Source organism: Monomorium pharaonis, chromosome 5 (genome assembly GCF_013373865.1).
Source record: "Monomorium pharaonis isolate MP-MQ-018 chromosome 5, ASM1337386v2, whole genome shotgun sequence".
Lineage (NCBI taxonomy): Eukaryota > Metazoa > Arthropoda > Insecta > Hymenoptera > Formicidae > Monomorium > Monomorium pharaonis.
In genome coordinates, this window is record NC_050471.1 from 10,095,036 (window position 1) to 10,122,672 (window position 27,637).

General features: G+C 39.2%; 3 protein-coding genes across 9 annotated transcripts in view; 2 read left to right on the forward strand and 1 right to left on the reverse strand.

The window, feature by feature from the left end:
• LOC114253746 overlaps nucleotides 1-12,013 on the forward strand; it is a 240,819-nt gene extending 228,806 nt beyond the window's left edge. For 2 of the 3 annotated variants that reach the window (XM_028192521.2, XM_036286867.1), the window contains exon 4: nucleotides 11,134-12,013. In XM_028192521.2, the coding sequence (XP_028048322.1) occupies nucleotides 11,134-11,434 (301 nt within the window). In that variant the 3' untranslated portion in view covers nucleotides 11,435-12,013. The remainder of the gene's footprint in view (nucleotides 1-11,133) is intronic. The other variant, XM_028192522.2, reaches the window with a different exon arrangement.
• Nucleotides 1-27,637, reverse strand: part of LOC105839103 — a 354,738-nt gene that overhangs the window by 158,647 nt on the left and 168,454 nt on the right. The gene's annotated exons all lie outside the window — the stretch shown is intronic.
• Nucleotides 12,108-17,417, forward strand: LOC105837404. 3 transcript variants are annotated; one of them, XM_012682170.3, is made up of 6 exons: nucleotides 12,108-13,990; nucleotides 14,091-14,138; nucleotides 14,636-14,682; nucleotides 14,887-14,937; nucleotides 15,337-15,469; nucleotides 15,564-17,417. In XM_012682170.3, exons 1-6 carry the CDS (start codon nucleotides 13,969-13,971, stop codon nucleotides 15,614-15,616), a joined length of 354 nt encoding a protein of 117 aa, XP_012537624.1. In that variant the 5' UTR covers nucleotides 12,108-13,968; the 3' UTR covers nucleotides 15,617-17,417. The 3 variants fall into 3 exon arrangements, with proteins under 3 accessions (XP_012537624.1, XP_012537623.1, XP_036142762.1); XM_012682169.3 differs by having other exon boundaries at nucleotides 12,109-13,990; nucleotides 14,636-14,686; XM_036286869.1 differs by lacking the exon at nucleotides 12,108-13,990 and having other exon boundaries at nucleotides 13,997-14,138.

The window sequence follows — 27,637 nt, forward strand, 5'->3', positions numbered from 1 at the left end:
GTTGGAATAAGAACACTCTTAATCGAGAATACAGAAATACAGATTGTAACTTTTTCACATCAACGGGTGTATTTTTTACCTTCTTTTTAAAAACATAATAATATCCAGATGCCATTTGCAACATTTTAATGTCTCGAAAAATAAATTGTAATTTTTATTTCGAGGAATAGCTATATATCTAAAAATAAAATATCTCGATCTTCCCGCAGGTTATATTTGCTAGAAGTCATCGAACTTCCGACGACTATGGAAATTCTCTTCGCGTTTGCAGAGCTTATTTAAAGCCGTCCGTTGAACTGTTTAATTCGTTAATTCCGATTTAACTTATCGCGAACTTTGGCGAAGGAGCGCGCGCCCTCGAGGAGAAATGGAATTTTCCTTGCGGGGAAAATCCTATTTTTAAGATCGCGCTCGCCACCCCCGCTTTCCTTCGTCCTTCGCCATTTATCACCGAATCAAATGTTAAAACGCCGAAATTAGCGCGAGTGTAACTTACCCGTGCGCGCGAGACCGTCACGAAGTGAAATGCGACGCGATGAATTTATCAAAAGAGAAAACTCGGAGACGTCAATTTCGCCGAACTGTTGCTCCGCTCTTTCGGCAACTGCAGCCCCACCGGTTCTTGGGGCGCGAGACACAGAGTCGCCGAGATTTATGCGAGCGTGATGCCCGTTCTCTCCCTTTACGCCTTCCTGACTCGCAGTCGATAATTAAACCACCGTAAACGTAAAAGGGGGGTGGGAGGGAGTGGCGGAAGTCGCAAGCGGTCCCTCGGAACCAACCCTTAGGACGGCGCGCTACCCCAATGCGGGTTCTCGCGATCGAGAACTTGCACCGTAAGTCACCAGGCTCTCGCAGGCCTAACGCCTCGGAGTTATCAAAAGTGCGAGCGCCGGGTGGCATTGTTTCCCGATCATCGTCGAGGCATTGTCTCGCGAGCCGTGGAAAAGCCGTAGCGGCAAAACGCTTACGCCGCCGCCGCCGCCGCCGCCGCCGGTGTAAAACGCGAGATTTATGGTCTCGCCGTTGGAGCACTCTCGTAAAAGCGTATACCTCGGCGTACCTCGGTGGAGGAAGAGGGATCGTGACGACATCGGGAACGACGGCGAGGAACGCGAGATTATAAAGTGCACCGGGGAAACGGCGGAGATCGAACTCTCCTCGCGGCTCACCCTTCGCGAGAAATGTATTGCAAATAAGATTACACGCGAGATCGCACGACTTCTCGGACGACCCCGTGGAAAAGTCGGCGCCGGCCGTCCCCCTTCGAAAAATACGCGTCCGAGACGAAATCACGAGGAGAATGGCAGAAATTCCGGCGCCTTCTCGCCCTGAACGCACTCTCACGCTTAACCCGAGACCATTACGTTATCCACTTAGCTTCTCGCGGCGGCGTATCGATCCTCCACCGTGTTTTATTATATATCCTCTTTGCCTGGTATACACACGTGTGCACGTGCGCGAGCGGACATGTTTACGCAAATGGCGGTTTACCCCGTTACAATTTATCGCGCGAACGCCCGCAAAAACATAGCGGAGTGCACGTCCCTTCCTTAGACGCGCGTGTATCAGCCAGAGACAGGCGGGATTGCATAAGAGTCGCCCCCCCGTGAAAATATTTTTACTCTTACGAAAAGACTCACTGGGGGTGTATGTACATTTCACGGCGCTGCGACCGAACACGCGTGTAATTTCCTTCCCGCAAGTAGGCCATCGCGTTCATCGCTTACCTGCAACCAAGAGAGAGAAAAAATGGTTATTAAATTGCGCGCACCAAACAACGTGCGGGGTCTGAGGCTACGTGATAAACGAGACTTTGGTTTTTGTCTAGATCACGCGTCGCCGAGCGAAAGGTCTCCCGGCTCCGCGCTTAATCGGGACTAATTGTAGGCCGAGCTTTAATTACGGCGCAAATGATAAAACATGCATTTCTCTCGCTTCCTCGATGCGCACGCACGAGATAGCCGAAGAAATACGACTCTCCTATATAGTAATGGCGCACGTATACGTTCGCGCGCGTATACGAAGACTCGGGAAGATAAGGAAGAGAGATCTTGCGATTTTTGTCTGGTGAAAATTAACACGATGATACTCGGATCTTAAATTTTATACTAGTTGTGCCCTAGATCACTAATTTATTATTCTACAATCAACTAGGATCAAGAATGAGAATACAATTTTCAACACGGTTATTAATATTACCGTACTCCAAATAGATATATTTTTAATTAATATTGCTTCAAAATCTGTGTTAGAATAAAGCACATCTGCATTTCACAATCTTTGTCGGCAAAAAAAATGCCTGCAGATATATCTTAAGACGCAATATTAAACAATTACGTATTCCATATTCTAAAACCTTCTGGGAAAGTTATTGTCTCTAGTTTATTTTATTTATAAAATTATTCAAAATAAAAATATAAAAATGTTTTTCAAGTAATCGAAAGCACTGTGTTGAATAACATGCTGCACATCATTCACTACCTAGCCCTGATTTCTAATCAATTATCATAGCCGTAAAAACAATCTATCGCAAAACGTACGAAAGAAGTCAATTGATCAAGAGGAGAAGCGTAGGCTCGATTATCCGGCGAAGCGATAATTACCTAATGGAAATATCCCTCGAGAGAAGGACGAAGATAAACGAGAGGACGGCAATCGTCTGAGTAATGGCGGCAAATTCAAATGTATCGCTCGAATTAACCGGTTCCTAAACGCAAGCTCGTAGATACGAAAAGAGGAGGACAAGACGGGGGCGCACCCTTCGCTCGTAATTCACCCTTGTTTTTACGCAACGCAACGAGACTTTCACCGCGCGGCACCACAACGTTTCGTACGCCCTATGCTCTGGGGCCCCCGAAAGCATTTTAACCCCCGAGTAACTGCCGTGCCACCCTCTCGCCCCTAGGGAGGAGGCAAAATAAAAGGCCACTCCGCGCGAACGAGACAAGGATCGAAAGTCGTCGTGCACTCGCGCGAGCACTCGCGTTTCTAATCGGCGATAAGCGAAGGATAAGCGAAGGGAAAGGGTCCTCCCCCCCAGTAAATCTCACGCGAGGTCCCGTGGACGTCCTATCGCATATCTATGAGTTTGTTTATTAATTATCGCGCGCCAACGAGGCCCGAGCCCTTTCGCGGACATTCGCGAAGCACGCCCTAAAATTCCATCCTAATCGCAAAGGCGCGCGATTAGGAAGATCGTAACTGCACGCACCCGCGCATGTATATGTAGATGACATAGATACACGTATCCAGCGATCATTAATCGCGAATTTGTGGGCGAATAAGCGGAAGTCGATAAGCCGCTTGTGGTTCTGGCCAAATTAGGACGGTGTAGTTGGCGAACAGATTGTAAAGATGATTACAAAAATATAATGTATGCATCAGTAAAGTAGTAAATAGATTAAGATTTATTTATTTTTTTTTTTTCATATTGGATGACGTCAATAATGCAATTATGTAAAATAATGACATGCTGCAGGATAACAAATACAGAACGATAGCATCAACAATCGAAGGTATCTAGTGACGCGGCCGTTAACGAGATCGTTTCATTAATCTTCGAAGGCACCCTCGTGGCAAATCCCAGCCACCGCGCTAATTCCTGTGATTCAATTAGTCGCGCCTCACTTTCTCCATCGCAACATGAGTATTACACTTTGCGAGAGCCGCGAGAGTTCCAAAATTAAGATGGATTCTGTGGCTGTTCATCCCTTATCCGGCGTCTACGTAGATGCTCGCGATATATTTACTCACAAAGACCTTTCGAGGGGATAATCGTACGTCAAAGCGACTCCTAAGTCGTTACAGCGGCCTCTTGTAGTAACCCCTATTTAACTTCCCTCAGTCAACAAGAGAGATGCCATTCAAAAATTGTCACGATGAAACGTCGTGTCGTTGACAACAACACACTTTCTCAGCGTACCTCTCTTATTTGAGGTGCATCTAGTTCTATCGGAAACAGAGCTACTCGGAAGAGATGTGAAAACAACCTAATTAATACATATCCGAAATGAAAGAGAAAGAAGTCTAGTAATAATCAAGTCTATGTACACGGAGAAAGTATTCTCTTAGAATTTATCGTCAAAATTATGGTAGAAAATTTTTCTTTCGTAAATCCGCAGATAAATTTGTGCGCGTGCCTTTAATTATAAATATTACAAACAATTGCGTTTGCAGTAACAGCTTGCATTGTCATGCGGCCCTGCACATCCGTTTGTACAAATGCGCGCACACAATGTAATGCCGCATGAAATACGCTTTCGAATAGGCTTTTCTCGTATCACGAGACGCGATATCTGCCCGTATCTGCTAGTGCAATCGACAAAAGCGCGCATCCATTCGCTTAATTAAACGCTTATTATTAATTAGCCGCTTCCAGCAAGCTGACGCGACAACCGGAAACGAATAGGACGTCAAGGTGTCGCAGCCGTTGATCAAATTTGTCTACTTTCCCCCTTTGTGTACTCGCTCAGTCGCGGCGCGTTAGTCGCCGGGACAAATGGCATGCCGAAAAATTACGGCGCGCGATTAATGCGTATTTTAATGTAACGTTCCATATATTAACGTTCCGACGCAAGATCCGGTGCAGTTTATTTATCAACAAGCCCGGATGAACGCGCGGGATTACACCTCATCAATATCATGTCGCGTCATTAATTTCCGCAAATACGAATGAAATTTGGAAATACTGTAAAAAATATTGCACTAAACCACATATCAAAGTATGTTAATATACCTCAATATATTATTGCACAGATTAATGTGAAGATAAATTTTTATAATATTTCCTCCATTCAATTTCCAATATACTATCGATTAAAATTTTCATAAAGTAGGAGCTATTTAAAATAATTAATAATCACTTCTACTTATATTAAACAAATTTGATCGACAGTAATAATTATAAGATCAAATGATAAAAAGATCCAGATATTTCTCGTGTCGATTTTTTGGGATTTTTTGCGTTTCAAAGGTTCTCGAAACAAAAGGGCGATCCTTGTCTGTTTTGGCACGCGCAGTTAAGACCTCGTAATCCCACGTGTCCTTCCACGTTTCTGTGTCTCGCTTATCACCGCCGTTCTTTCCCCTTCGCGTCGTCCCGCAAATAAATCCTTGCGGTCCTATCCTGAAGGGGGATTAATACGCGGCCCAATTAAGAAGAGAGGCCCGAAAGAGCCGTTAATTTATAGATCAGGATCACGAGGACGAAAGAAACAATTACTATCCTTCCATTCTCGCGTTTTCTGCCAATTAAAATAAACGGCGCGGATACGATCGTCCTTCGCGACACTCGCTGCTTTATCTTTCATCTACAGATTGCGAGAGGCTGCAGCCGATCTCCACTATCTCGACGGACAAGGCTCGCGTACGTGCCGATGGAAAGAATCGTTTCGACATGGCGCGTGTTCTGGCCGAATGAGTCCTCGGAAAGAAAAGGATAATTCGATCGTTGCGTCCGAGGGATCATCCTCGAACGTGGACAACCAAAGGTAGTTACAGAGAGACGGGAGCGAGAGAGACAGCAGACGAGCTACTAAGCCACTTATTGAGAGGGAGAGAGAGAGAGAGCTGGCTGTAGAAGATAGTTGTCGCCGAGGGTTTCGACAAACTGCCCTACTCGTGGAGAACCCTTGTCTCTTCGGGACCGTTCTACGACGTGCGATAAGTCTTACTACCAAGTTATCCGACAGGTTCGCCCGAATCGATGGCCTTTAAGACATTCTGAAGCGTCTGTCGCTCGCTCTTCCATTAGACACGTTTCCCATATCGGAGAAGGAAAAAGCATCGTCGTCGTCGTCGTCGCGCTGAAATTTCTTTCCCGCTACAAAATTCTACTGTCGGATGGCAGAGTAGTAAGATTTATTATTCTACCGTTGCCCGCGGCACTTTCCTACCTGCAGAAATTCGCCGGTGGTTTCTTCGTGACCGTTTCATCTCACTCTAGATTCAATCATTTCAATCATCGTCGTCAAGTCGAAACCATATAGTTGTAATAGCAGCGAGATAAAATTTAATATATTGAATGATATCATGCATAAAAAGAGAAGTTTCTGACTTTAAGATATTAATTTTTTTTCTGCCTCTATTTTTTTAACGCATAAAAGTGTTTTACTTTCAAACGGTGTTTAAAGATTTTTTAACTTCAAATATTCTGTGTTAAATCTAAATATTGAAAACAAAAACATTTTTAATTATTAATTTAATTTAATTTTTAATTATTAAAAAGCCAAAGACGAAAATAAAAACATTTTATTATTATCTTAAAATTATGCACCTCATTTGTAAGTGATATCATTAAGAAATTTTAACTTTTCTACGTAAACAATTTAAATCTGAGAAACAAAAGTATCGTATTGAAGTCTATAAACGAATTAAATAAACCTATATATACTTTTTTTATGAGAAATTCTACAAATTCTCTGGTGATTTTTTCCTAAGATACGTAATATTTGAAGAAATAAAGGAGAGTTATTTTGTTTAACGTGGTCTCTTCAGTTACGAAAGTCTAAATCCAAAGTGCTCGATGACGGAGAGAGATTCGTATTCGCGGCAGAGTTCGCGTTTTCTTTCGGGCTCTACGCGACGCGATCAACTCGACGCGAAAAACACGAAAGACACCCGAACATGATACTCCACTTCGAGAATCTCGACGACGGCATGCTGCCTAGGATTTCCGTTTTAGAATAGACGGAAAGAATAGTGTCCTTAAGCCGCACAAGCGAAATATATCCGCCGTCATGCAGCGTTCAGGCCTCTTCTGTGCCATAGACTCGCGGAAAAATTCCTATAACAGTTTTTACAAAAGCGCTTTTACAATACTGTCTTTCAAGAGCATAAAATCCGTATCGCACTGAACTAACTGTGAGTCTTCGAAATAAAATGAGACATATATTAAATGATCATTGGACAGTCATAGCAGTTAAACGTAGATTAATATTGAAGTAAGTTTAAATGCACAGAAAAACGATATTTTTGCTGAAGTATTAGACGTATTTACGTGAATACAGATGTCAAAATAATTATGATGGACATTTGGAAGCATGATAAACGATGCTACAAAAAATTTTGATATTCTCTCAACCTGTTTGAGTCCGCTTCCTCCTCTACATACTCATAATTATTTTGATAAAGTTATTTTCAAATCTGTATTCAGCTACATTTTTCGATACTTTAGAAAAAAAAAATTTTTTCCGTGTAAATTTTTTCGATAAAGATCTGAAGATAATTTTGTTAGACCAAAATAATTACGTAAAATACTCAAACTACTATGTGAAAAGTTTTTGTCCATCATGTTTAAACATTCTTCATAATTATTTACGATCTAAGAAAATTATTTCATATTTGTATTTAGTTAAATTTTTAGATATTTTAGCAAAATTATTCTTTTCACACATTTGTATTTCATTATTTTTTAAAACCATTTCCATAATTTCCATAATTTCTATGATATTCTGTGACATTCAAATTATTTTATTTCATATATATGCTCCGCATTTCTCTCCCGTATTTCTCTCTTAATATTTCTTACCCGCATATCTATATCGATATTCAGTATGTAAATAAAACTCTCAAAACAAGGAGAATCTCTTTTATAGAAAAGTCTATACCATTACGAAAATTCACTGCTAACATGCGTCGTTATTACACAACGCGATATCGATACAGATATCGGTTGGAAAGGCCTGAAAGCACGAGGCACGAATAAGGCTATAAATTCACGAACATAAGGCGACTGTATACAGTCGAGATACCCTTGCAGATTAAGTCACGAACTCTCTCGGCTAGGTATATTTATCGTGCCTTCGAGTATGTAGGTATATCCGTAATATCTACGACATGTATACTTGATGTATGAGAAATTGGCAAACCAAATAAGCGTGTTTCGTGAATAATAATCTCATTCGAAAACAGGAAGAGTTTCTTCCGTAAACAGGAGCAAATATCCTGTTTGTAAAGAAAGTTCGTAGTTTTCTGATTGGATACAGTGAAAGGGTTAAATAATCCCTACGTATTTTCGCAGCGATTGCAACAGAAAGGGCTGCTATTGGTCATGTCAGAATGATGTCCACGAGTGACGTATGAGATATTAGCGAGTTTCGCGGCTGTGTTCTCTGCGGACCAACCGGCCGGACAAATGGATAGAATTCAATGCCGGCGAATACTTCCGTTGCCCCCTTATTGCTCCCCTGAGATACTCCCCGAGGGATGCTCGCCGAAATTAGTCCATATTATTTTGGTGAGTGAGAGGCGTGCGGGCGGAAACAGTTAGACGGTTGGGTTCACTACCCGAAAGACGACAAGGTGTCGACGGGGAAAGACGAATCGGTCTTCGTGAATCTAGGGTAGCAATGCTCAATCTGATTTCATGTGGTAGATTCCCGAGTAAAGGAATCCCAGAAAAAAATATTGCAGCAATATATATTACAGCGTTAGATAAGTTAATTTTTTTTTTTTTTTAAATTAAATTACGTTAAAATTAATGTATGTAATTTATAAAATTAATTTAGAAAGTTACATGAACAAAGAACTAATTCAATTTAGTCAATTAACTCTAATTAATTAAATTAAAAAGTTGATTTTAAAAACAATTACTTATATAGCGTAATTTTTCAAAATTAGATTACTTTAAATAGCTAGACAATTACGAAATAAATTATTACTTTATTTGTAAATTTGTTCATACAAAATAACGAGGAAATATATTTTTTAAATAAGACTATATTTCTTTCTTTTACAATTTTTTACATTAAGTAAATTTTTAACTTAGAAAAAGTTAATAAAATATTCATGTTTTTAAAAAAACTAATTAAAATTAAAAATTTATTTTAAAATTGAATTAAAATTTTAAAAGTTATTAATTTTTAACTTTATTAATATTACAACTTTTTATAATTAATTAATATTCCTGCGGAAACGTTAAATTGTTAATTATGATTATAATATGCGCAATTGTCACAAAAACTCGAATATCACACATAATATATGTATAATATAATACATAATTATACAATATAATTAATGAAATCATTTCAGATTCCTAATCTTCTCAACTTGCGACCATAAAAATTCGAAAAAAATATTGGCAGATCAAATTCAATTAGAGTAAGCAGATTTTCGTCGAACTTCAGTTTGCATTACTTCGGTCGCGCCTACCAATCATAAGATAAAGCATCGCTCATTAAAGACACCGAGAGGAGGCCGCCACACGTCAGGACCGCTTTAAATATGATGATGGCACGTCATATCTTTACCGCAGCACCCAATCTCCGTCCCGCATTAGTTCCATCGATAACGATATGTCTCGAACACACATACACACTCATCTTCATTTCAGCCGTGTGCATGCCGGCTTAATCGTTACGTAAGTGCATCACGAAATGCTGGCCGCTATCTCTTTGTGAACGAGGGGATAATCGCTTCAATTAAGCCGCTTTCCCATTGATTCCGCGTGCATGCGTGCGTGCGTGCGTGCGTGCACGCGTCCCATCCGGGTAGATTCCGTGCCGTACGATCGATATCAATAATATCCTACCGCACGTACCATCGTATACATCGATATATCGAGTAATTTCGCAAGGACCTTTTATCGGTCGGGCTGTTTAATAAGCGTGTCGGGTTTTATCATTAATCATCATTCGTCGGATCTTGCACCGAGAGGCGATCGAAGTTGAGGCGTGTCATTTCCGAATTATTTCGGCCGATGAACAGATCGGGGACGGGATGAAGATTGCATTCGCCCGGCGTGCGATAATGTTCCGAGGAAAAATCTATGAAAACAAATCGCGACGCGCCCGTGGAGCCCGCGCGCACAACCTCACGCCGATATATCGGATTTTCATTCGTTCTTTTTATCTCTCTCCTTTTTATATACCGGCATATAAAAAAATATTACATTCCGCTCGTCGACGGTATTGGTTATTAAACGCTTTCGAATGAATACTGCATGAGCGCGTCGTGCTCGAGAATATAACGCGTCCGTGTGTTGCATCCACTCGTCCGTACGTGGACACATGCATACACTCGTGCGCGATCTGCGACTGGCGTTAAATAATTTTTTGCTTTTCGCAAAGTGAAAAATGTGATATCCGTAAAAAGTAATCCGCTTGTCCGGACAGTAATCGGATGAACCGATTTTAGATCGGGCATACACTCGATCGCAAAAGTCTCTCTCCCTATGGGACCTAAGAAAAGTGTGAAAAAGTGGCGGGATTAACATATCGCTATCGGTCTATTTGCATTTGCTTGAGAGATACGCTCGAGGATCGGCAATTTAAGACTGAAAAGTGAGATCGGAGAAGATCGGAAAGAGAGGCGGTGTGTGGTTAGGAGCACGGTCTAAATATACAAACGATACCCCCCCGGCGAATCTGCGATTCGTTTCTCTCGCATTTACACTGCAACGTCGACCGTTTAACGCGACAATGAAATAGGATCGCTGCTTCAGCTTTTTCGGTCATTCTTCTACGAAAATCTTCTTCCGCGATTAACGAGATTAGCAAACACTTCTTGCAGAAAGTGTAAATGAATAGGTATAGGAACGAAACAAATGCACAAACTGGCATATACTTTTTTTTCTTCAGATTCAAAACAGCCTAAATATTTTGGTAAGTTAAACTTTTGGGATTTAAACAGACGAGAAAAAATATTTTTATTTTATTTATCATTTATTTGTTTAGTCATGAAAATTAATCAAATCTTTACATCTATATATATATATTCAAAGTAACGAAGTATCGGTAGAGGAGAAATGCGGAAAATTATGCTAAAAAATGTAATTTTATGTTAAATAAATGCGCAAACAGTCTTTAAGTTGGAAAGATACCTGACGGTGTTACGCTGGTTATTGTAATAATTGCTTGAGTTAGCATTATTAAACGGATTCGTGTCAGAGCGGTAGAAAGCTTTACGGTCTACCTTCTCTTAAGTACTTAGTCTTATACCTTGAAGTTTATGAAATTTGTGCTTGTACTATTCTCACAAACGGGTGTCTAGACTTTCCGTTTACCGCGGAAAAGTTCAAAATTACCTTTCCCGGGGTATTACCTACTACAGCATTCATTCATCATTCACAACCTGTCGTCTGGACCGTGACTGTTCCAACTAATTTGGTCCGCGCATTTCTTTCCGCAGAGTCAACGAGCGCCAAGAAAAGCCTGCCGCAGCTCTGTTTGCTTTTGTTCGTCTGAACTATTTCCAATTTGTTTTCCCGAAGCAGCCAGCAACTCAGTACAAACCAGCTTCTTTTGTCGAACATCTCCCTCGCTCGTGCACAAATAAAGTGAGTGGTTCGGTGGATTTAAGATGTGACACTGATGAGTCTTATTCGTCGTTTATTCATTTAGAATTCATCCTCGCATTGTTTAAAAGCAAAATTATAATCAGAGAAATTTACGTGCGTAAAGAATCACATATTTTTCAATTTTTTTCTTAAGTTACACAGACTTTTGCAATCGAATGTATGCCCGACCTAAATGGTTCATCCGATTACTACTCGAACAAGCGGATTATTTTTTACGTATTAGAAAATCCTAATAATATCAGAACAGCACAAAAATTAAATGGAGATTATTGTGCAGTGCATTGTCCCATATTTTATATTTACGCTTTTACATCCGTACATAAAATAACGGCATTTTAATCTTTTAGATAGTCGCTAAACAAGCAAATCGTGTACTAAAGCTGTAACGCTGTAATGGAATAATAAAGACATTGGAATATTGGTGACAGTGAGCGTGGAGTGTTCAGCCAAAGGTTAGGGCTGTATTTGGTAGAGTATTATTTGCTAAGCTAATGAGTGGTTTCCACGTTGTTCAACAATCAACAACGGCGAACAAAGGACTTCCGGTCACGTCAACGGACCGCCGAGGACTCTGCCACCGTCTAATTTGGACTCCTTCACACGACAACTTCGCTAACAGTAGTGACGACGCTGTGTAAACAGCTGCACTTCCCTCACTATTAAGTATGTGGTGTTAAGAATTAACCCCACGAGAGCCTACGTGGTGCAATGGTAATGGACAAATCTGATAACGAATGCAATACTTTTTTTTTAATAAACAGTATACATAATGTATTTAAACCAAAATTTTTTAATTTGTTTTTTTATAAATAAGTTTTAGAAGTGATACATTCCATATTTTTACTTATTTTTTACATATTTTAATTATTTTTTGGCATTGCAGTTGCAAAAACCAAATAATTTACTCAATTCTTCAAAATTGAGTTGTTTTTTACCATCAATTCAAATCATTTCAAATGATCAATTCAATTGCATAATTTTATTATTATTCATATTTATAATCATGGGAAAACTCCTTTTGTGGAAAATATTCTGTATTCTGTTTCTAAATTAACGACGCAACCAGAACAAGATATTAATGATCTCGCGTTCGAGGCAAACATGAAATTTGCCCGGCGTGCATACGCGGATATATTGACGCGAATGAAAGAGCTCCCTCAAAGACATATAATGAGGCAGCGAAAATAACGATATGCGCCCGAGCGTGCAATTTCCTAATGTGGCCATTTCGCCGGCGGCTGAAAACATCTTTGATTATTCGTGTAATAAGCGGACGTGGTGCGCGAGTTGCTAATGGGCACGCGATCATCATTCGGACGCGACTAAGGAACGCGGGAAGGGTCCGGGGCACTTCAGCATGCGGTGCAGTTTTTACTCTTTCGCAGAGATTTTCCGCGCTGACTCTCCCCCTTTTTGTTCCGCAACGACCGCAACGTACCTTGCTAACAAAGTGTGTTAATGGCGCGCGGCTGATTAAAGGTTTTAATCCCGATGTCCGTAACTCTCCGGCCCTTCTCCTTCTTCCAGCGCGCGTTTTCGTCCGAGAAGACAAAAATAAAAGGCGACGGCTCTTTGTTCGCGACCGACTGTCGAGAGCTCGCCGGTCATTAAAGTCGATCTCCGATGAAAAGTCGCGCCGTCGTATTGCCTCACTCAGCGCGCGCGAGAGAAACGCAAAAATGCATACTGCACTCGCGAGACCGAACCACCTCGAGCATCGGAAAACGAGAGCGTCTCGTATTTCTTATTTTACGGAAGGTAGCGCGCAGTATTCCGCGGAAAATGCACAGTAAGTATCCTCTCTGTCTCCCGAACATCCGTGGAGAGACTGAAAATATATATCGCTTAAGGGAATACTACGAAATCGAATAAGAATACGTAGACATCGCAGATCTACGAGCAACGTGATCGTAACGTTTCGAAAAAAATCGATAACAGAGGAGAAGACCCTTATAAATACTACGAGTCTACCTTCGAGTCTTTGAGTATTTGAGTAGAATCGATTGAACGTCACATTGACGAATGTAGTAGCACGTTTTAATTTTTTACTTCAAGATATTGATTATTAGTTACCACCTTTTCTATTTTTATCACTTATTACTTATGCAGTAACGCTGTAATAAATAAACACCGCTGTTATTCCGAGTAATTTTTACAAGAAAACTCTTCTGACGATTAAAAATTAAAACATATATAAATTTTTGTCAACAAGCTTAATTAAAAATATTATTCGTTGATAAGATCGATTGAAACGGTCGTAGAATTAAGATAACAGGGAGCCATTTTTATCCGCGCTCGAGGAAATTACACGACGTCGACGTACTTTACGACGTACTTCTCTTTTTTCTAATTTAGATAAATAAGTGCGAAAATGAGCGGCAAATCCCGCGGATACTTAGCGTAAATGTCACCCACGTTTGCGTAATTTCCGGTCGAGTTAAGAGAAGCGTAGGCAATCCATTTTCCGTAGGTGCGAGCGCTTTAACGACGCTTCGACGATAAGAACGCGTTGATGGAACAATTTTGCAACCAACGCGCTTTGGGACTGGGATATAAAGGGCTCGTTCGCGCGTCCTGAGACTCGTCGCAATTCTGTTAAACGCGCCATCCAACATGAAACGACTTCTTCTCTTCGCGTTGTTAATATACACCGTTTCGGCCCTCTCATGTGTCGCTCACGACAAGAAGGTACGGAGAATTGTCTTAATCTTGCCGCACAAACGCGCAGTGCAATCTATGGTGTTACATCGTGATTATGTGTTAATCTCACTTGGTCATTCCGTCGTAGGGAAAGCCGGATATTCAAGTAATCGAGGTGGACGATTCAAGCAAAGGAGTGAGTTGTTTGAGTTTGCACATCATATTCCCTTCTTATTCAATTGCAATTTTTTATGACATAATTGTTAAACTTTAATCCCCCATAACTGCCGGGTGATACGCGATAGACTCACTCGACTCGATTCTCTAAAATGTCGCCCTAACTCACTTGTAACACCGCCCACAATTCGTCATCCCGGACTTGTTAAACGCCCCAGTGACGCTACAAAGTCGCCACGGATCGCGTACCATAAGAGAGCGACTCGCTTCGTAGAAGAGAACGCGAGAATATATCAAGTCGCTTCGGCGACGGTTTCACTAAACGATCCGGTTACCTGTTGTACGATCGATCGAATCATGTTTCACCGCGGTAACGTAATTTCACCGAAGTACTTAGTAACTTAGCATCGCGTAGAAAACCATCTTGTCGGCGCATTGGCAATATTTCTTTTTACCGTTTTTTCTTTACTTATGTGATTATATGTGTGCTAATCTCACTTTGTCGTTTTGTCTTAGGGAAGGGCGGACATTCAAATCATCGACGTGGACGATTCAAGCAAAGGGTCCGTGAGTAATCGCGTTTGATTATGCATATCGTATTTCTCTCTTATATTGTATATCGTAATTTATCGAAGCAACTCAGCATTACGTAAAAAATCATATCATATCACTCGTAAAATTCCTTCCGTTATCTTTTTTCTATTCTGATATTTTCTATTCTGAAATGTCTTGTAATGATTATGTGCTACAATCTCACTTTGTCTCAGGGAAGCTCAGACATTCAAGTGATCGAAGTGGACGACTCAAGCAAAGGATCCGTGAGTAATAGCTTCATTTGATTGAAATAGATCATATTTTTCTCCTCAAGTGAAAATAGATTACATTAAATCAATATTAAATCCTGATTTTCCTCATTTCTCATACATAATATATTTCTGCAATTAATCTGTACAGGGAGAATTTTCTATTAAAATTTATTTTTAAGTATGATAATCGTAAGAGAACGTCAAAGAATTTTACTATAATTTTAGTAAAATATATTAACATTTTACTAAAATTATTTATTATTTCTACCGATGTATTTACTAATAGAATTATACATATTAAAATTCTTCAATGTTTATATTGTCTCACGATTATTACGTTTCTGAAAAAGGTAAATTTTAAGAAAAATCTTTATCCGTGTGCAAATGCTAACATTACCTGTGTTTTCTAAGAATGAAGTTGTGGCTTTGCACCTACCGAACAGACGGAGAAGAGAAGTCACCAAGAGTAAGAAGAATAAGCACATCTGCAAAAAGGATAGTGATTGCGGTCCAGGATATATCTGTTTGGCAAATGTGGCCTGCGGTATGTAATGACGAAATTCCTCTAAAATTCACAGCGGTACGTGTTACTTGAGGAAATATTATAATTAACCGAATATCTTTCTTCTTTTGCGCAGTGAAAGGGAAGAGGCGAATTATAAGTTCTGTAAAAGTGAAGGATAAAAATTAAAAAACTGGACAGCGCAGCAGAGGGGTGATGATGACGCAACGCGTTTCCGTGCATGACGACAATATGCCGGGGAAATTTTTTTGATGGAGTAACCTCACTGCCCTCGCCGAACAATAAGCGCCCTCGCATCAATCGAATGATCGATTTCCCATCATTGCCAATATCCAACGGATATCTGTTTGCTTATCTGTATTTCGCACCGATGAAATTTCCCACTGTACATCCGTCCATTGTCAACGTATGAATATAACATAAACCCAAAAATATCGGACATTTAATGGCGACCCAGCCGTGGCCGCGGACGCATGTAGTAAAGCGGTTAAGTTACATTTTACACGCGGATTCAGGACGCCAAGCGAGCGGGGATACGACCAGCGTAAAAGCTCTCCGCCCCTTCTCCGCCTTCAGAAAAAAAAAAAACAAACAGTCGGGGAAACATATGGCGCCGTACGATAGGGACTCATTAACGGCAGAGAAACTGAGCAATTCGAGTGAGGAGCCGTAAGAAAGGAGGGTTAGCCCTCTCTCGTCGTCGTAAATTTAGTGGGAACAACTGGTTTCGCCTGCAAGCTCCGCTTGCAGCCCCAACCGCAACCCCGATTCGAAACGCCGTGGCGCCATCGAAAAATCTTCCTGTGCATTAGAGATTTACACCCGAAATCAATTAGCACCTCGTTGACACGGATGAGACCGCACGATCCGCACGAGTACAGCTTTTATTGGGGAAACTATTAGATATTGACGACGTGCGGATTGTGAAAGTTGGTCTCGATATCATTTGGGAAATTGTCGTCGGCACGACAAACTTTCGGTGTAGGTGGTAGCTGTTGTGATGTATGTTAATGATAAATATTACAGGTGGTGGTTAAACTAATAAAATATTATAACAAAAATTGTAGAGAATTAACCAGATAATAATGTAAAATAAATGTCACATATCTTAAAGTTACATGCGTTTCTGTTTAAAAGCCTATCAAGTATTCATCTGATGCATCTGCTCTGCGCATTTGGCGGTGCAAAAATAAATGTCTTGTCCAATAACGCACGGAGAATCGGTCAGGGAGGGAAATCATCGGCCTCGGCGAGAAAGCAGCTAGTCGGTGTCTCGTAAAACCTCACGAAACTCAACGGCGGTGCGCGAAAAGATTTACGATTCCAGCAAGAAGAAGAAGCGTAACATTCGTAATATCCTTTCTTCGTGAAGAGATGGCCGGTGATTTTTCATCCGGGGGTCATTCTTCTCTCGTCACGAAGTTTCGTTTAATTTTATTTTAATACGGAAAAAATGAATTCCCCCACCCCTCCCTCTTTCCGTAACATGCGTAAACGGCGAACCGAGAGCTCGAGGAGATTCACGAGGGAGAGACACGATCGTAAATATTTGCGTAACTCATTGGCTCCGCGTCTGGTAGCCAAATTTCGGGCGCGTCAAAATATTTAAAACCGCAATTAGCATGAGATTCGCCTTTAATGCTGTGATCGGAGGGACCGTCTTTCTCGCTTGTCATTTTCTGCCCGCGGAAAAGCGACTTCCGCTATTTCACATGAGATATCACGAAGACACATTTTTAACATTAATCTGTCAGGCAGGAATCAGTCCAGACAGCATCATGTTCTACATCGGGACAGAATACTAGTGTTAAAGACATAAATTGAACGTCTTTTAGATACCGTATAGTAAAATTTTTTTTAAAGACATCTGTGAGAAAAGTAGGACATTTAAATTAATATGTTGATTGACATTTCCATGACATATTAGCGTTCCTAAAATGGATTTCACAGAGCTTTTATAACTCATAAATATAAACATATAAAAAAAGTGTCAAACAATACATCAACGTTGATTAATTTTGATATCCTGATTATACATAAATAAAATAATATTATAAAAAGTGCTACATCATCTAATAAAAAGACACTTTCTAGTTTACATTTATATTTTCGACGTTTTATTACTTTTTTGGTTTTATTTAAAAAAAAATATCCATGAAAAAAGTAGTATGCCAGTATTTAGTGACCTTCCTCTAATATATATTTATATCAGAGTAATGTTAATTTAAAAAATGGACTTTTATCTTACAATCCGCACCACCTGTTTTGCTGCAACTTACATTCCATAATTTCATTTATATTTAATGGAAAATATGCATGCTGTGTGTATGGAGAATTAAAATATACAGAAGTTTATTTTGAGCGACAGCGATAATGAGTCATTTCGCGGGGAGTTAAAATAAAGAAAAATAGTCGTGGAGAGAAAAATTCTGACGCGCCGACCCGAAGCTGCGAAACGGTTCGCGTTTTTCTGCGCTCGATTTAAACGTCGTCTACGTGACAAGCGTGAAACCGCCGCGCGCATTCGCGCGTGTACTCACCACGCGCAGATCGCGACGAGCCGTGGCGGATTCGTCGTTTCTTGGTTATACTGCGCATCCTTTTGCCAGCAGATTTTATTTATCGTACGAATGACTCTAACGACGAAGGAATAAATCGGCCGTGTCTCACGTCGCGTATGCACAAAAAAAAGGGTGAAAATAAAATGTCAGTTGGCGGAGAATTCCGAGCAAAAAAGCTGTTAAAAGAAAGATCGTTTTATAAATTCAAGAGAGACCAGAGAATTTCCTTTTTTAACCTCTATACCAATGTAAAATTAAAGAACCAGTAATCAAAATTTAAAGCTAATAAAATATTTGCATAAATTGCATTATAGAGGAAAGTTATCTATTCGGTCACCTAAATCGTGCCTGATCAATATCTTATATTTTAGTTAAAATGTAAGCAATATTTATAGTGACAAAAATCAGAACTAAAATGATAAAATAACATAAACAAAATTTAACAGGTTATACCTTGTTTTGTACGTGCTAACAGCATAAAAAAACAGATACCGCTGATACAGATACTTCAATCAATTTAGCTAATAATAATCATGCAAATTTATACTACGTTAAAAATTTTTCTATTTTTATAAAAAACGTTTATATAAATGTGTATGTAGAATATTTTATACATTCATTATACATACATGTTTGCAAAAATTCCAATGTCAAGCATTTGCACAGAATTTCCAATTGACTATTGAACAAAAATGTACACATGATCAGATGTGTAGGTTCGGCTATCTTAGGACAAACCGAGTCATTTTTCACGAAGTGAATTCCTCGCGTACGTTCACATAGAGCGTTATGCGATGGATGGACGGCTAGAGCGGTGCACTTACACGGGACATAATATACGTCGGGCCAAGGACCGTAACTGTCTCCGTATATTATGTCCCGCGTGTCCGGAGACACGCGTTCCAACCGAGTGTATTCGCGCCAAACAATGTCCTGGAACGTCAGCCTAAACGATTCCTTGTGTCTGCAGTTATTTCGACAATTAATCGTTCGCAGACTCGTTCTCAGACGCTATATTTCCCTTCCTTCTCTTTTCTCAATCTTCTCATCTTCCCGATCGAATCAGATTGCGTTAAAATTATCTCTAGACCTATTAAATAATTCTACTAAATAAATTGAATCTTGCCTTGTCAACTTAATTTTCTGCAGACATTATTTAATAATGAAATTAATTTAACAAAAACTACAATTGAACAAAAAAATAGTAATTGAGTTAAATATCTTAAGCAGGTCTTAAGATTGTTGAACGAGTCACTTTTTAAATTATTACACTTAATTATTAAACTTTGAACGCATTTTTCTCAAAATATTTTTCAAAGCGGCAGTCACAATAATTCAAACATGTTTTCTTCTATCAATTAAAAATTTTTAAGCAATATTGTTAATAACATTTGGCATCGCATTATGCAGATTTTTTCTAATCTTCAATTTTTTTTAATTATAATAAAAAAGAAAGACACAATATTTAAATCTAAAAGTTTGACGAAAAATAAAATGCTTAAAAACTCTTCATGATCTGAAAATTACAAATATAAATAAAAAATTGCATACTTTTTCATTTCAGATTATCGAAGCTAAATTGTAGTTACCAGCTACGCGCATTTATTTAAAACCTATTATTATTTACTTATTCTCATATTTATTTTAATTTTGCAGCTTATTCTTTAAAATAAAAATTCTACGTAATTTTGAAAAATATTCTGTTTTTCGCTAAGATCTCTTATAACACCTTAATGTTCAAGAAATTATTTTAAAATCTTTCATTAAACTTTTTTCGCTCTGATAGAATCTCGAATCAACTGTCGCAATTTCATCTCAATTTGTACTATCTCACAGCTCTTGCAACATGCTAGAAAATCCTCCCCGAAGACAAGAACCAACGAGGACGCTAACATGACGACGGTTTTTAACGATCGTTCCTCTCGTCTACGGCGGGAAGTACCGTAAGTTTTTCTCGCAGTCGAGCAGAACAGAAGACGTCTTCTTCGCAGGAGCGAAAGTATCTGAAAAAATTCCTTCTTCCTCTACCTGTCAAAGACGCGCATAGTCGACAGTCGGAAGAGATCGTGACCCTTTTAAGATCCGCTTGCATTCTAATTCTACTATTTCTATTTTTCGTAGCTTGATCCGAGATTGCTACGTTATTATTTCGCTTTGTGATGCGACGAATAGACTGTTATCGATCAATGTCGCAAATAAAATTTTTCAATTGTGTATTGTGGAAAGACTCAAATGCTATTTTAATACATGATATTTAAAAACCACAAAGATTGATATCCGATTTTTTTCAGGACAATGCCACTTTATATACTATCAGTTTTTTATTACTCAAATAGAATCACAATGTACAATAGCTGAACAATCATCAATAAATGTATGTTTAAGAAAAATATTAAAGTAATATAACTTCAAAATAATAAATTTCAAATTACCCAATATTTTTAGGTCTAGTTTTCATACAAATTTGATTAAAATATCATTTTTACGTACAAATGTAATTAAGATAATTGCAGTATTTATGTCGCAGGAAAGTCAGAAAAAATAGAAGTGAAGATAACTTGCTCGCAATCACTCTGTTGTCTTCATAAAAATGTAAGGTTTTTAAAATTTTTTTCAAATAAAAGAAAATATTTCGTGTTTCTATTTTTTTATAGTAGTAGATGGTACAAAGTTTTTATTGGTATAGTTTATTTTTCTTAAACATAATAAACAGCACTTGATAAATTAAGTTTTCATTAAGAATAACATTTGTACCGTAGTTATCCTGTATTAAATTATTTTATTCATTGATTAATGCAATGACCGTGTATCACAAATAAACGTCGATGTAATAAAGATGAAACTACAATGACATATAGGATGCAATTTTAAATAACGTTCATTGTTATATGCTGGTCTACAATCTGTGCACTTGTCACCGTGTCGATAAAATGTGGCAATGGTATTTCTGCGTCATGAAATTGTTGATAGGTACTACTTGTGTTAAATCACAGAGTGCACTAGAAAATTCGCGTTTCGAGGAGAGTGAAAAAGTATGCGAGTGATCCGCCGTTGGAATTAACGTTCTTCTTTGTTTCAGAAAGCGCTTGCATTTCGTTCGACATTTCGTGACCGTAAAGTGTCTCGCATAAAGAACATTTTTACGTCGTCGGAACGTCGCGTAGCTCGATGCAAAACGTTTATGTACGCGTATTAAAAAATTCTTCTCTCGAAATTCTCGGGAATCCAATCTTTTTCCTCCTCGACAATACGGGCGTGCTCGTTACCGGGACGTGCGCAGTCACGAGACACGGAGGAGGAGGCTGTCGTAGAAATAGAGTGTAAGCCCGGAGAGAGAGGAGATTTGCGGAGCTGAGAGATACACACGCGTGCATATAAACAGAATGAGCGAGTTAACTTCAGAGGCGGAAAAAGAGCGAGCGAGAGGATAAATTTTATACAAGAGAACTAGTGAGAAAAACACAGTAGGATAAAATAGGATCTAAAGTTAAGTCCTCTCAGAATATTACAAATAAAAGATGAATCGCGGTCAATGTATGCATAAAAGCATCGCAAATATTACATTTACTGATACAATATAAGAAATATTTAATAGGAATTAATGGGATTACTTTATATGTCCATTTAATTATTAATATGATGTTTGAAAAGTTTTGTAAAACGATTAAAATATTATTATTATTATTATGTTTTATCTTGCGATTTAAATATGCGATATAAACGTTAAATCTTACTATTATCCATAATGTGATTTTAAAACGAACAGTCACGTTCACTCTTACGTGAAGCAATGGGTTTCATAAATTATAGCGAAGAAGAGATAAAAAAAGTAAGAAAGCTTCTGAGCCAGATTTTAAGTATGATTTAGTGCATACGAGAAAATAGAGGTGTAAGCAAAACGCGCGATGTTTTCACGGCATCGCTCATCCACGTAATTACCGCCTGATACGCGATACGCTTACTCGGCTCGATTCTTTAAAACGTCGCTCTAACTCACTCGCGACACCGCCGACAATTCGTCGTCCTGGACTTGTTAAACGTCCCCAGTGACGTTACAAAGTCGCCATAAGTGTGCAAGAGAGCGACTCGCTTCGTAGAACGGCGTGGCTGTATATCAAGCCACTTCTGCGGCACTTTCACAAAACGATCCGCTTACCGGTTGCACGATCGATTGAATCATGTTGCGCCGCGGTAACGTAATTTACCGAAGCACTTAGTAACTTAGCATCGCGTAGAAAGCTGCCCCGTTGACGTGCTCGCAAAGCTCCTTTTCGCTATCTTCTTTTTATTCTGATATCTATGTCCTGTGGAAAGGCGCGTCGATGAAATATATGATAAGTTACTTGAAATTTTCAATTGGAGAAATAAACAGCGCTATATTTTCATGAATTTACATATTGAATTCACTCGCTGATAAAATTAATATTTTATTTTAAAAACTGACTATTGATTTTATAATTAAAAATTTATCGAGATATTTATTTTTTAATTAAAGTCTTGTTAACGCATTTGCAGCAACTCGGACCAACTTCGATTAACTTTAATCGATGACTGTTAATATCAGTGTTGCCAACAGCTCGTAATCATAAAATAATTTTTAAAAAGTTAATAATTCCATCTATATGTTTTAACTCTTTGTCTACAATCTAGATCGTTTTTAGCACAAAAACAGAATTTTACTCAATTTCAAGTTTTACTAAATAAGAATTTTGACATTTGAATTAAAAACCATGAGTAAAAAATTTGACAATGTAAAATAGAAACGTTAAAAAGTAACTTGTATCCAGATTTTTTTTGACGATCTAGAACATTTAAAAAATTTAAGCTAAACAAAAAAGATCTACTCGTAGATTACAGAAGTAGTAAAAATATAATAGCAGATAAAGGGTTAAAACTATAAAATATATTATTATCAATCAAATGTATCATGAAAAGAAAAGAAAAAAATTTTACACGTTGATATAATAATCAATTGTTCAATTTCCATGTTGGCAACTCTGTCGATTAAATTAATTAAAGTTGATCAAAGTAACCTTTAATCTTACACGGAAAGGACGGTAAGGTATCTAAAATTCAGCTAGATCTCAAAATAATTATGGACGGCGCTCAAATATGATCAGCAAAGAATTTTGATATTCTAGCAACAAGCTTATATATTAATAAATCTAACAAAATCATTTTCAGTTCTACATCTACCTAAATTTTTTAACACTTTGGCTAAACAATTTTTCTATACACATAAAAAATGGATCGTAATATGCGCGGTCAAAACGCGAAAAAAAAAATAGAAAATCCTGAAAATCCGCGTGAGAAAGAAAAACGTGCGGGAGAAGATAGGAGAAAGAGGAGGAGGAGGAGGACGAGCAGCGAAGGAGCAGGGAGAGAAATGAACGATCCTGTTAGCCGTTGCACGGAAGTCATAAAGAGCCGGCAAATCTTTTCATTATCGCGCCGCGTAAGTGATACGTATATCATACTAAAGGGGCTATTTCGCGGGGCATTATATCCCGGGAGAAACGAGATCCCCGATCCCGAGTTCGCGCGAGCCACCGCGCGGCGCGGACGCACTTTTTTTCCGCGTCGCGTCGCTGCGTAAGTGCGTGCGGGAATTAAGCTGGGCCATTTCTCTGGTTTTCGTCTACACTCTCTCGCCCTTCTCGCGCCGTGCCATTGCGCAGCTTCCCTTGCCGTTCTTCATCATCCCCTTTCATCTCTTTACACCGATCTTTCGTTTCTATCGGACGTAAAAGAAGGAGAGAGAAAGAGAGAGAGAGAATTCTCTTTACGAGCGTTAACGCGACTTCCGTACAGGGCTACAGGCACAAATCGCATTTCCTCTCTACGAGTGAGACACGTGCGCACGTCGTCGCCGGTCCACGTAATCCCGCGACGCGAAAGTTTTATCTTCGTCCCACGGACTGCTGCTGTTCGACTAATAGGAAGCTTTATGACGGGGAATTAATTCGCGCGCGCGAGCCGGCGACTTCTCGCTGCGAAACTTCCGCGGTGTGCCACGGAAATGTTACGATTTTCCGAGTGTGCCGCAACGCGAGGTTGCTCATTTATGGTGCTTAATTAAATGCATCAGGTTCTTAAGTACTTAAGATACACGCCCGTTCTCCTCGCACAGTCGAGCGGATTTATTTCGTATTTGAACGTATTACACAAAGTACTGGCAGATATTAAATAATAATTTTCATTCTCGCACACTTATTACTTTCAAGAGCTTTAATCATCAAGATGCTATCTATTATCAAGCTATGCTAATTCAATATTAATTGCTAATTATAATTTATGCTTCTTTTACGGTTTATTATCAAAAATAATACAAGAAATAAGGAAAAAGGTCATTTCTCAGTCGAACCAGATCTTGATGCAAATAATAATTTTATCTTAATTTATATTATATTAAATATATTTAATAAATGTAAATAGCTATCAAAGTTATGGTTGCGATTTGTAAATTGAAGTAACGTCACTCGTAAAGAGAGGCTAGAAAAGAAAGGATGTATAATAGTATAAGTTTCCTGCAGCAGATTCGTATGCAGAAACAGTCGCCGTTCGAATCGAGGTCCACGCGTAGATGTTTAAATATTCATCGGCGACCGTTTAGGGTCAGTAAAACGATAACGATCCGCGGTAGCGCAGCGCGCTAGCCTAAGTCATCCCCTTTCGAGCCTCCTCTTTTATAGGCCCGAAATTACGGTCGTGCAACCCTCACGTTGTGTTTACGGCCGTCAACGTCGCGGCGCCGCGTCCCGTTAAAAACAGCCCTAACGCGAACTCATCACGACGGCTGAATCGATCACGCGGGGCGGAACGGTACGCTCCGTACCGTTAAGCCTTACAGATTGTCCCAGGAGCCCCGATCAGGCATTTGTCGTAAGCAGATTACGGATAACCCGCCGCGAATATTTTACGTCGGGAGCCCCGGGATGCACGGACGCATCGCGCGCATTTCGCCAATTTATTCGTCGGCGAGAGCTTTGCCCCCCGTGCGCATTCTCATTGAAAGTGACAGAGCTCACGACGCAAACTTCCAAAATATCGACGGGCCGATGCGGAAAATTTTAATAATTAAAACCGATGCCACACGGTGCCTATAATTACTATATTTCATATATAGCGCCGAATGAAATCGAATGAGCCGGCGGAATCAATTTCGTTGCAGTTGCAATTAACGGCGAGTGGCGATTTATTTGCGCGCGCCCTCCTGACTCCGGTTTGTCGCGCGGTACTTTATTATCAATTTTCAACCGCCGTCTGATCCAATATCGTCGATCTTATTCAATTGTAATTCACAATCGCGCATGAGTCACTAGTCCGCCGCACTAATGCCTCGGCTAATAAAATAATGATATACAATTTGTAGAGAAAATTAAAATTATTATTAGTTGATGTAACTTCCGTCTTTACCGCTCTCCAGGTCACTTCGCGGAAATGTGGAGAAGATAAAACGCAACGATCGATAGCTCGCTCTTTGTTAGTGCCCGCTTAGTGGTTCGAGAACAGCGACGAGACAATGGTGGTCACTCACGATGAATCACGACGATAAAAATCCTTGGAATTCATCCGGAGAGAATTCACACTTAGATTAAGAGACGGGCACGCGCGCATTTTGCGTTCGCCGTGAAATTGGACTTTGTCTCTTCAGCGAGATGTTTTCAGGGGGGGAAAAGCTTGATGCCGGCATTCTCGGGCGAACTGCGCGTTTAACGGCTGTGAAAATTCTCCTCGTCGCAGGGCCTGTAGTCCCTCACGCTGGCAAAGCCCACGATGAGACGTTACGATGAGACGAGCTTTAATGTTTATCACGATTGGTTTAACGAAGGGAAGACGAAGACTTTTAATTGCGACTGCTTTAATATTCCTTGTCCCAAAAGTTAGCGGCTATTATAATAATTTCTATAAGACATCGAGATATTTTTAATACGATCAAATAATGTTATCAGAATTACATACGAATTTATTTAATTACATGAATAAATTTAGAATTGCAAATAAAATCTCACAAAATATTACAGTGTTATAATAAATTTAACATGTTTTCACGTGCTGTATATAGCAAAAGCAAAAATCAATTTCCTAAAAAAGATTTTCCATTCAATATTACATAAAGAATTTTGTTTAAAATAGATTGCATCATAGAACATGGATAATGAGGATGTCGTAAGACAAACTTAGTTTTGCAAATATTTTTACTATTTTTACTATTATTTAATAACAAATGGAAGATAACTTTCCTGAGTAAAAATTTCTTGTATTCAATTATACGATATTATAATTATTACAATTTAAAGTAATAACGAAAATAAAAGTGCAAATACATGCTCGGATTATTGTGAAACATCTGGATCAACATTATTCTTTTCGCAAGCGCGATTATAGATAACATAAAATCGCGTCGTGAAAAGGCAGGATCCCGCAACAAATATGTTGAAATTTACATAATGGCGGATTTCGCGCGTCGTATGGAAAATCCCGGCCATCGTCGAAATCGGCGACGTCGATCACGTGCGATTCGTACGAGCTTTTAATACGACGTGGTCGGCAAAGTCGGACGAAGATCTCGTGATGGAATACCGTCTTATTCCCGACGACAGTGGCGACCCAGACTTCCCCAGTCCTGTAAGGGCGCGTGTTTGATCCCGGGTAAGTTCGTGAGTTGATTTTTCCTCTCGCCATCACCATCACCATCACCATCACCCACTTTCCGTCCTCCCCTCCCCTCCCCCGTCTCTTTACGATCGCGAATCGCCCTTCTCGTGAAACTGTGAGATTTCCCGTGTGTTTTCAGCACGCACACAAAAGCCCGAGGAGTGCCGAGCTTTAATCTACACGACGGTACGTGAGGTGTTTGCGGTCGAACACCGGCAGCCCTTCTCGGCGCTCTCGCAACCTCATGCAAAACGACCTCGATCTCTTCTACCGTATGCTCGGAACACTTCTCCTACACACTTTCGAATCTTCGATCTTCAGTAACGGCACTCGAGTCAGAAATTTTCACCTCGTCACGCGAATTTCTGCTCTCTTCTGCAGATTAGCCGTGTCCTTGCAGCTACTCGCGACACGTTGCAAAGTTACGTCGCAAAAGTGGCTTGAAAGTAATTATTTTATTCTGAGAAAAGTATATTTGATAATTATGTTCCATCTCCAAGTTCCATCTTTCCGCATAGTTGTAATATATTTACTAATAATAATGATACACACAATGATACAAAATATTTCTCTTTCAACACTCAATTTCATAACAATTCCTTTAACATGTGAATACTTAAAGTTGAAGTATCTATTACCCTACCTCCGTTTCATTATAAACAAAAGAATTTTCATTTGTCTATCAGCAATCCGTATGATCCATTTTATGAATTTTAACGTCAATATAAATTTTTAGATTTCTATAATTTTACTTTTGCATATTTAATTTTTTTCGAGTATTTCTCTTCGTTTGTTCAATGCTTAGAAGTTAGTAACAGAAATTGTGATTTTCAATTTAGCTTTATCAAATCATATTAATTAATAAACAATACCACGTGTCTAAGGGATCTTCTCCGTGATTCATTTCATTTCGCGTCTCCGTTTCATTTACTTCTTCTGTATTCCGGCGGCGATTAAACGTCAAATTTCC

What these genes read in the sequence shown, in the direction of transcription:
- LOC105837404 (XM_012682169.3), top strand. Translation starts at nt 13,916, where the DNA reads ATGAAACGACTTCTTCTCTTCGCGTTGTTAATATACACCGTTTCGGCC. An exon ending in GTGTCGCTCACGACAAGAAG is followed by an intron (nt 13,991 to 14,090) that starts GTACGGAGAATT and finishes ATTCCGTCGTAG; the next exon opens with GGAAAGCCGGATATTCAAGT. An exon ending in TGGACGATTCAAGCAAAGGA is followed by an intron (nt 14,139 to 14,635) that starts GTGAGTTGTTTG and finishes GTTTTGTCTTAG; the next exon opens with GGAAGGGCGGACATTCAAAT.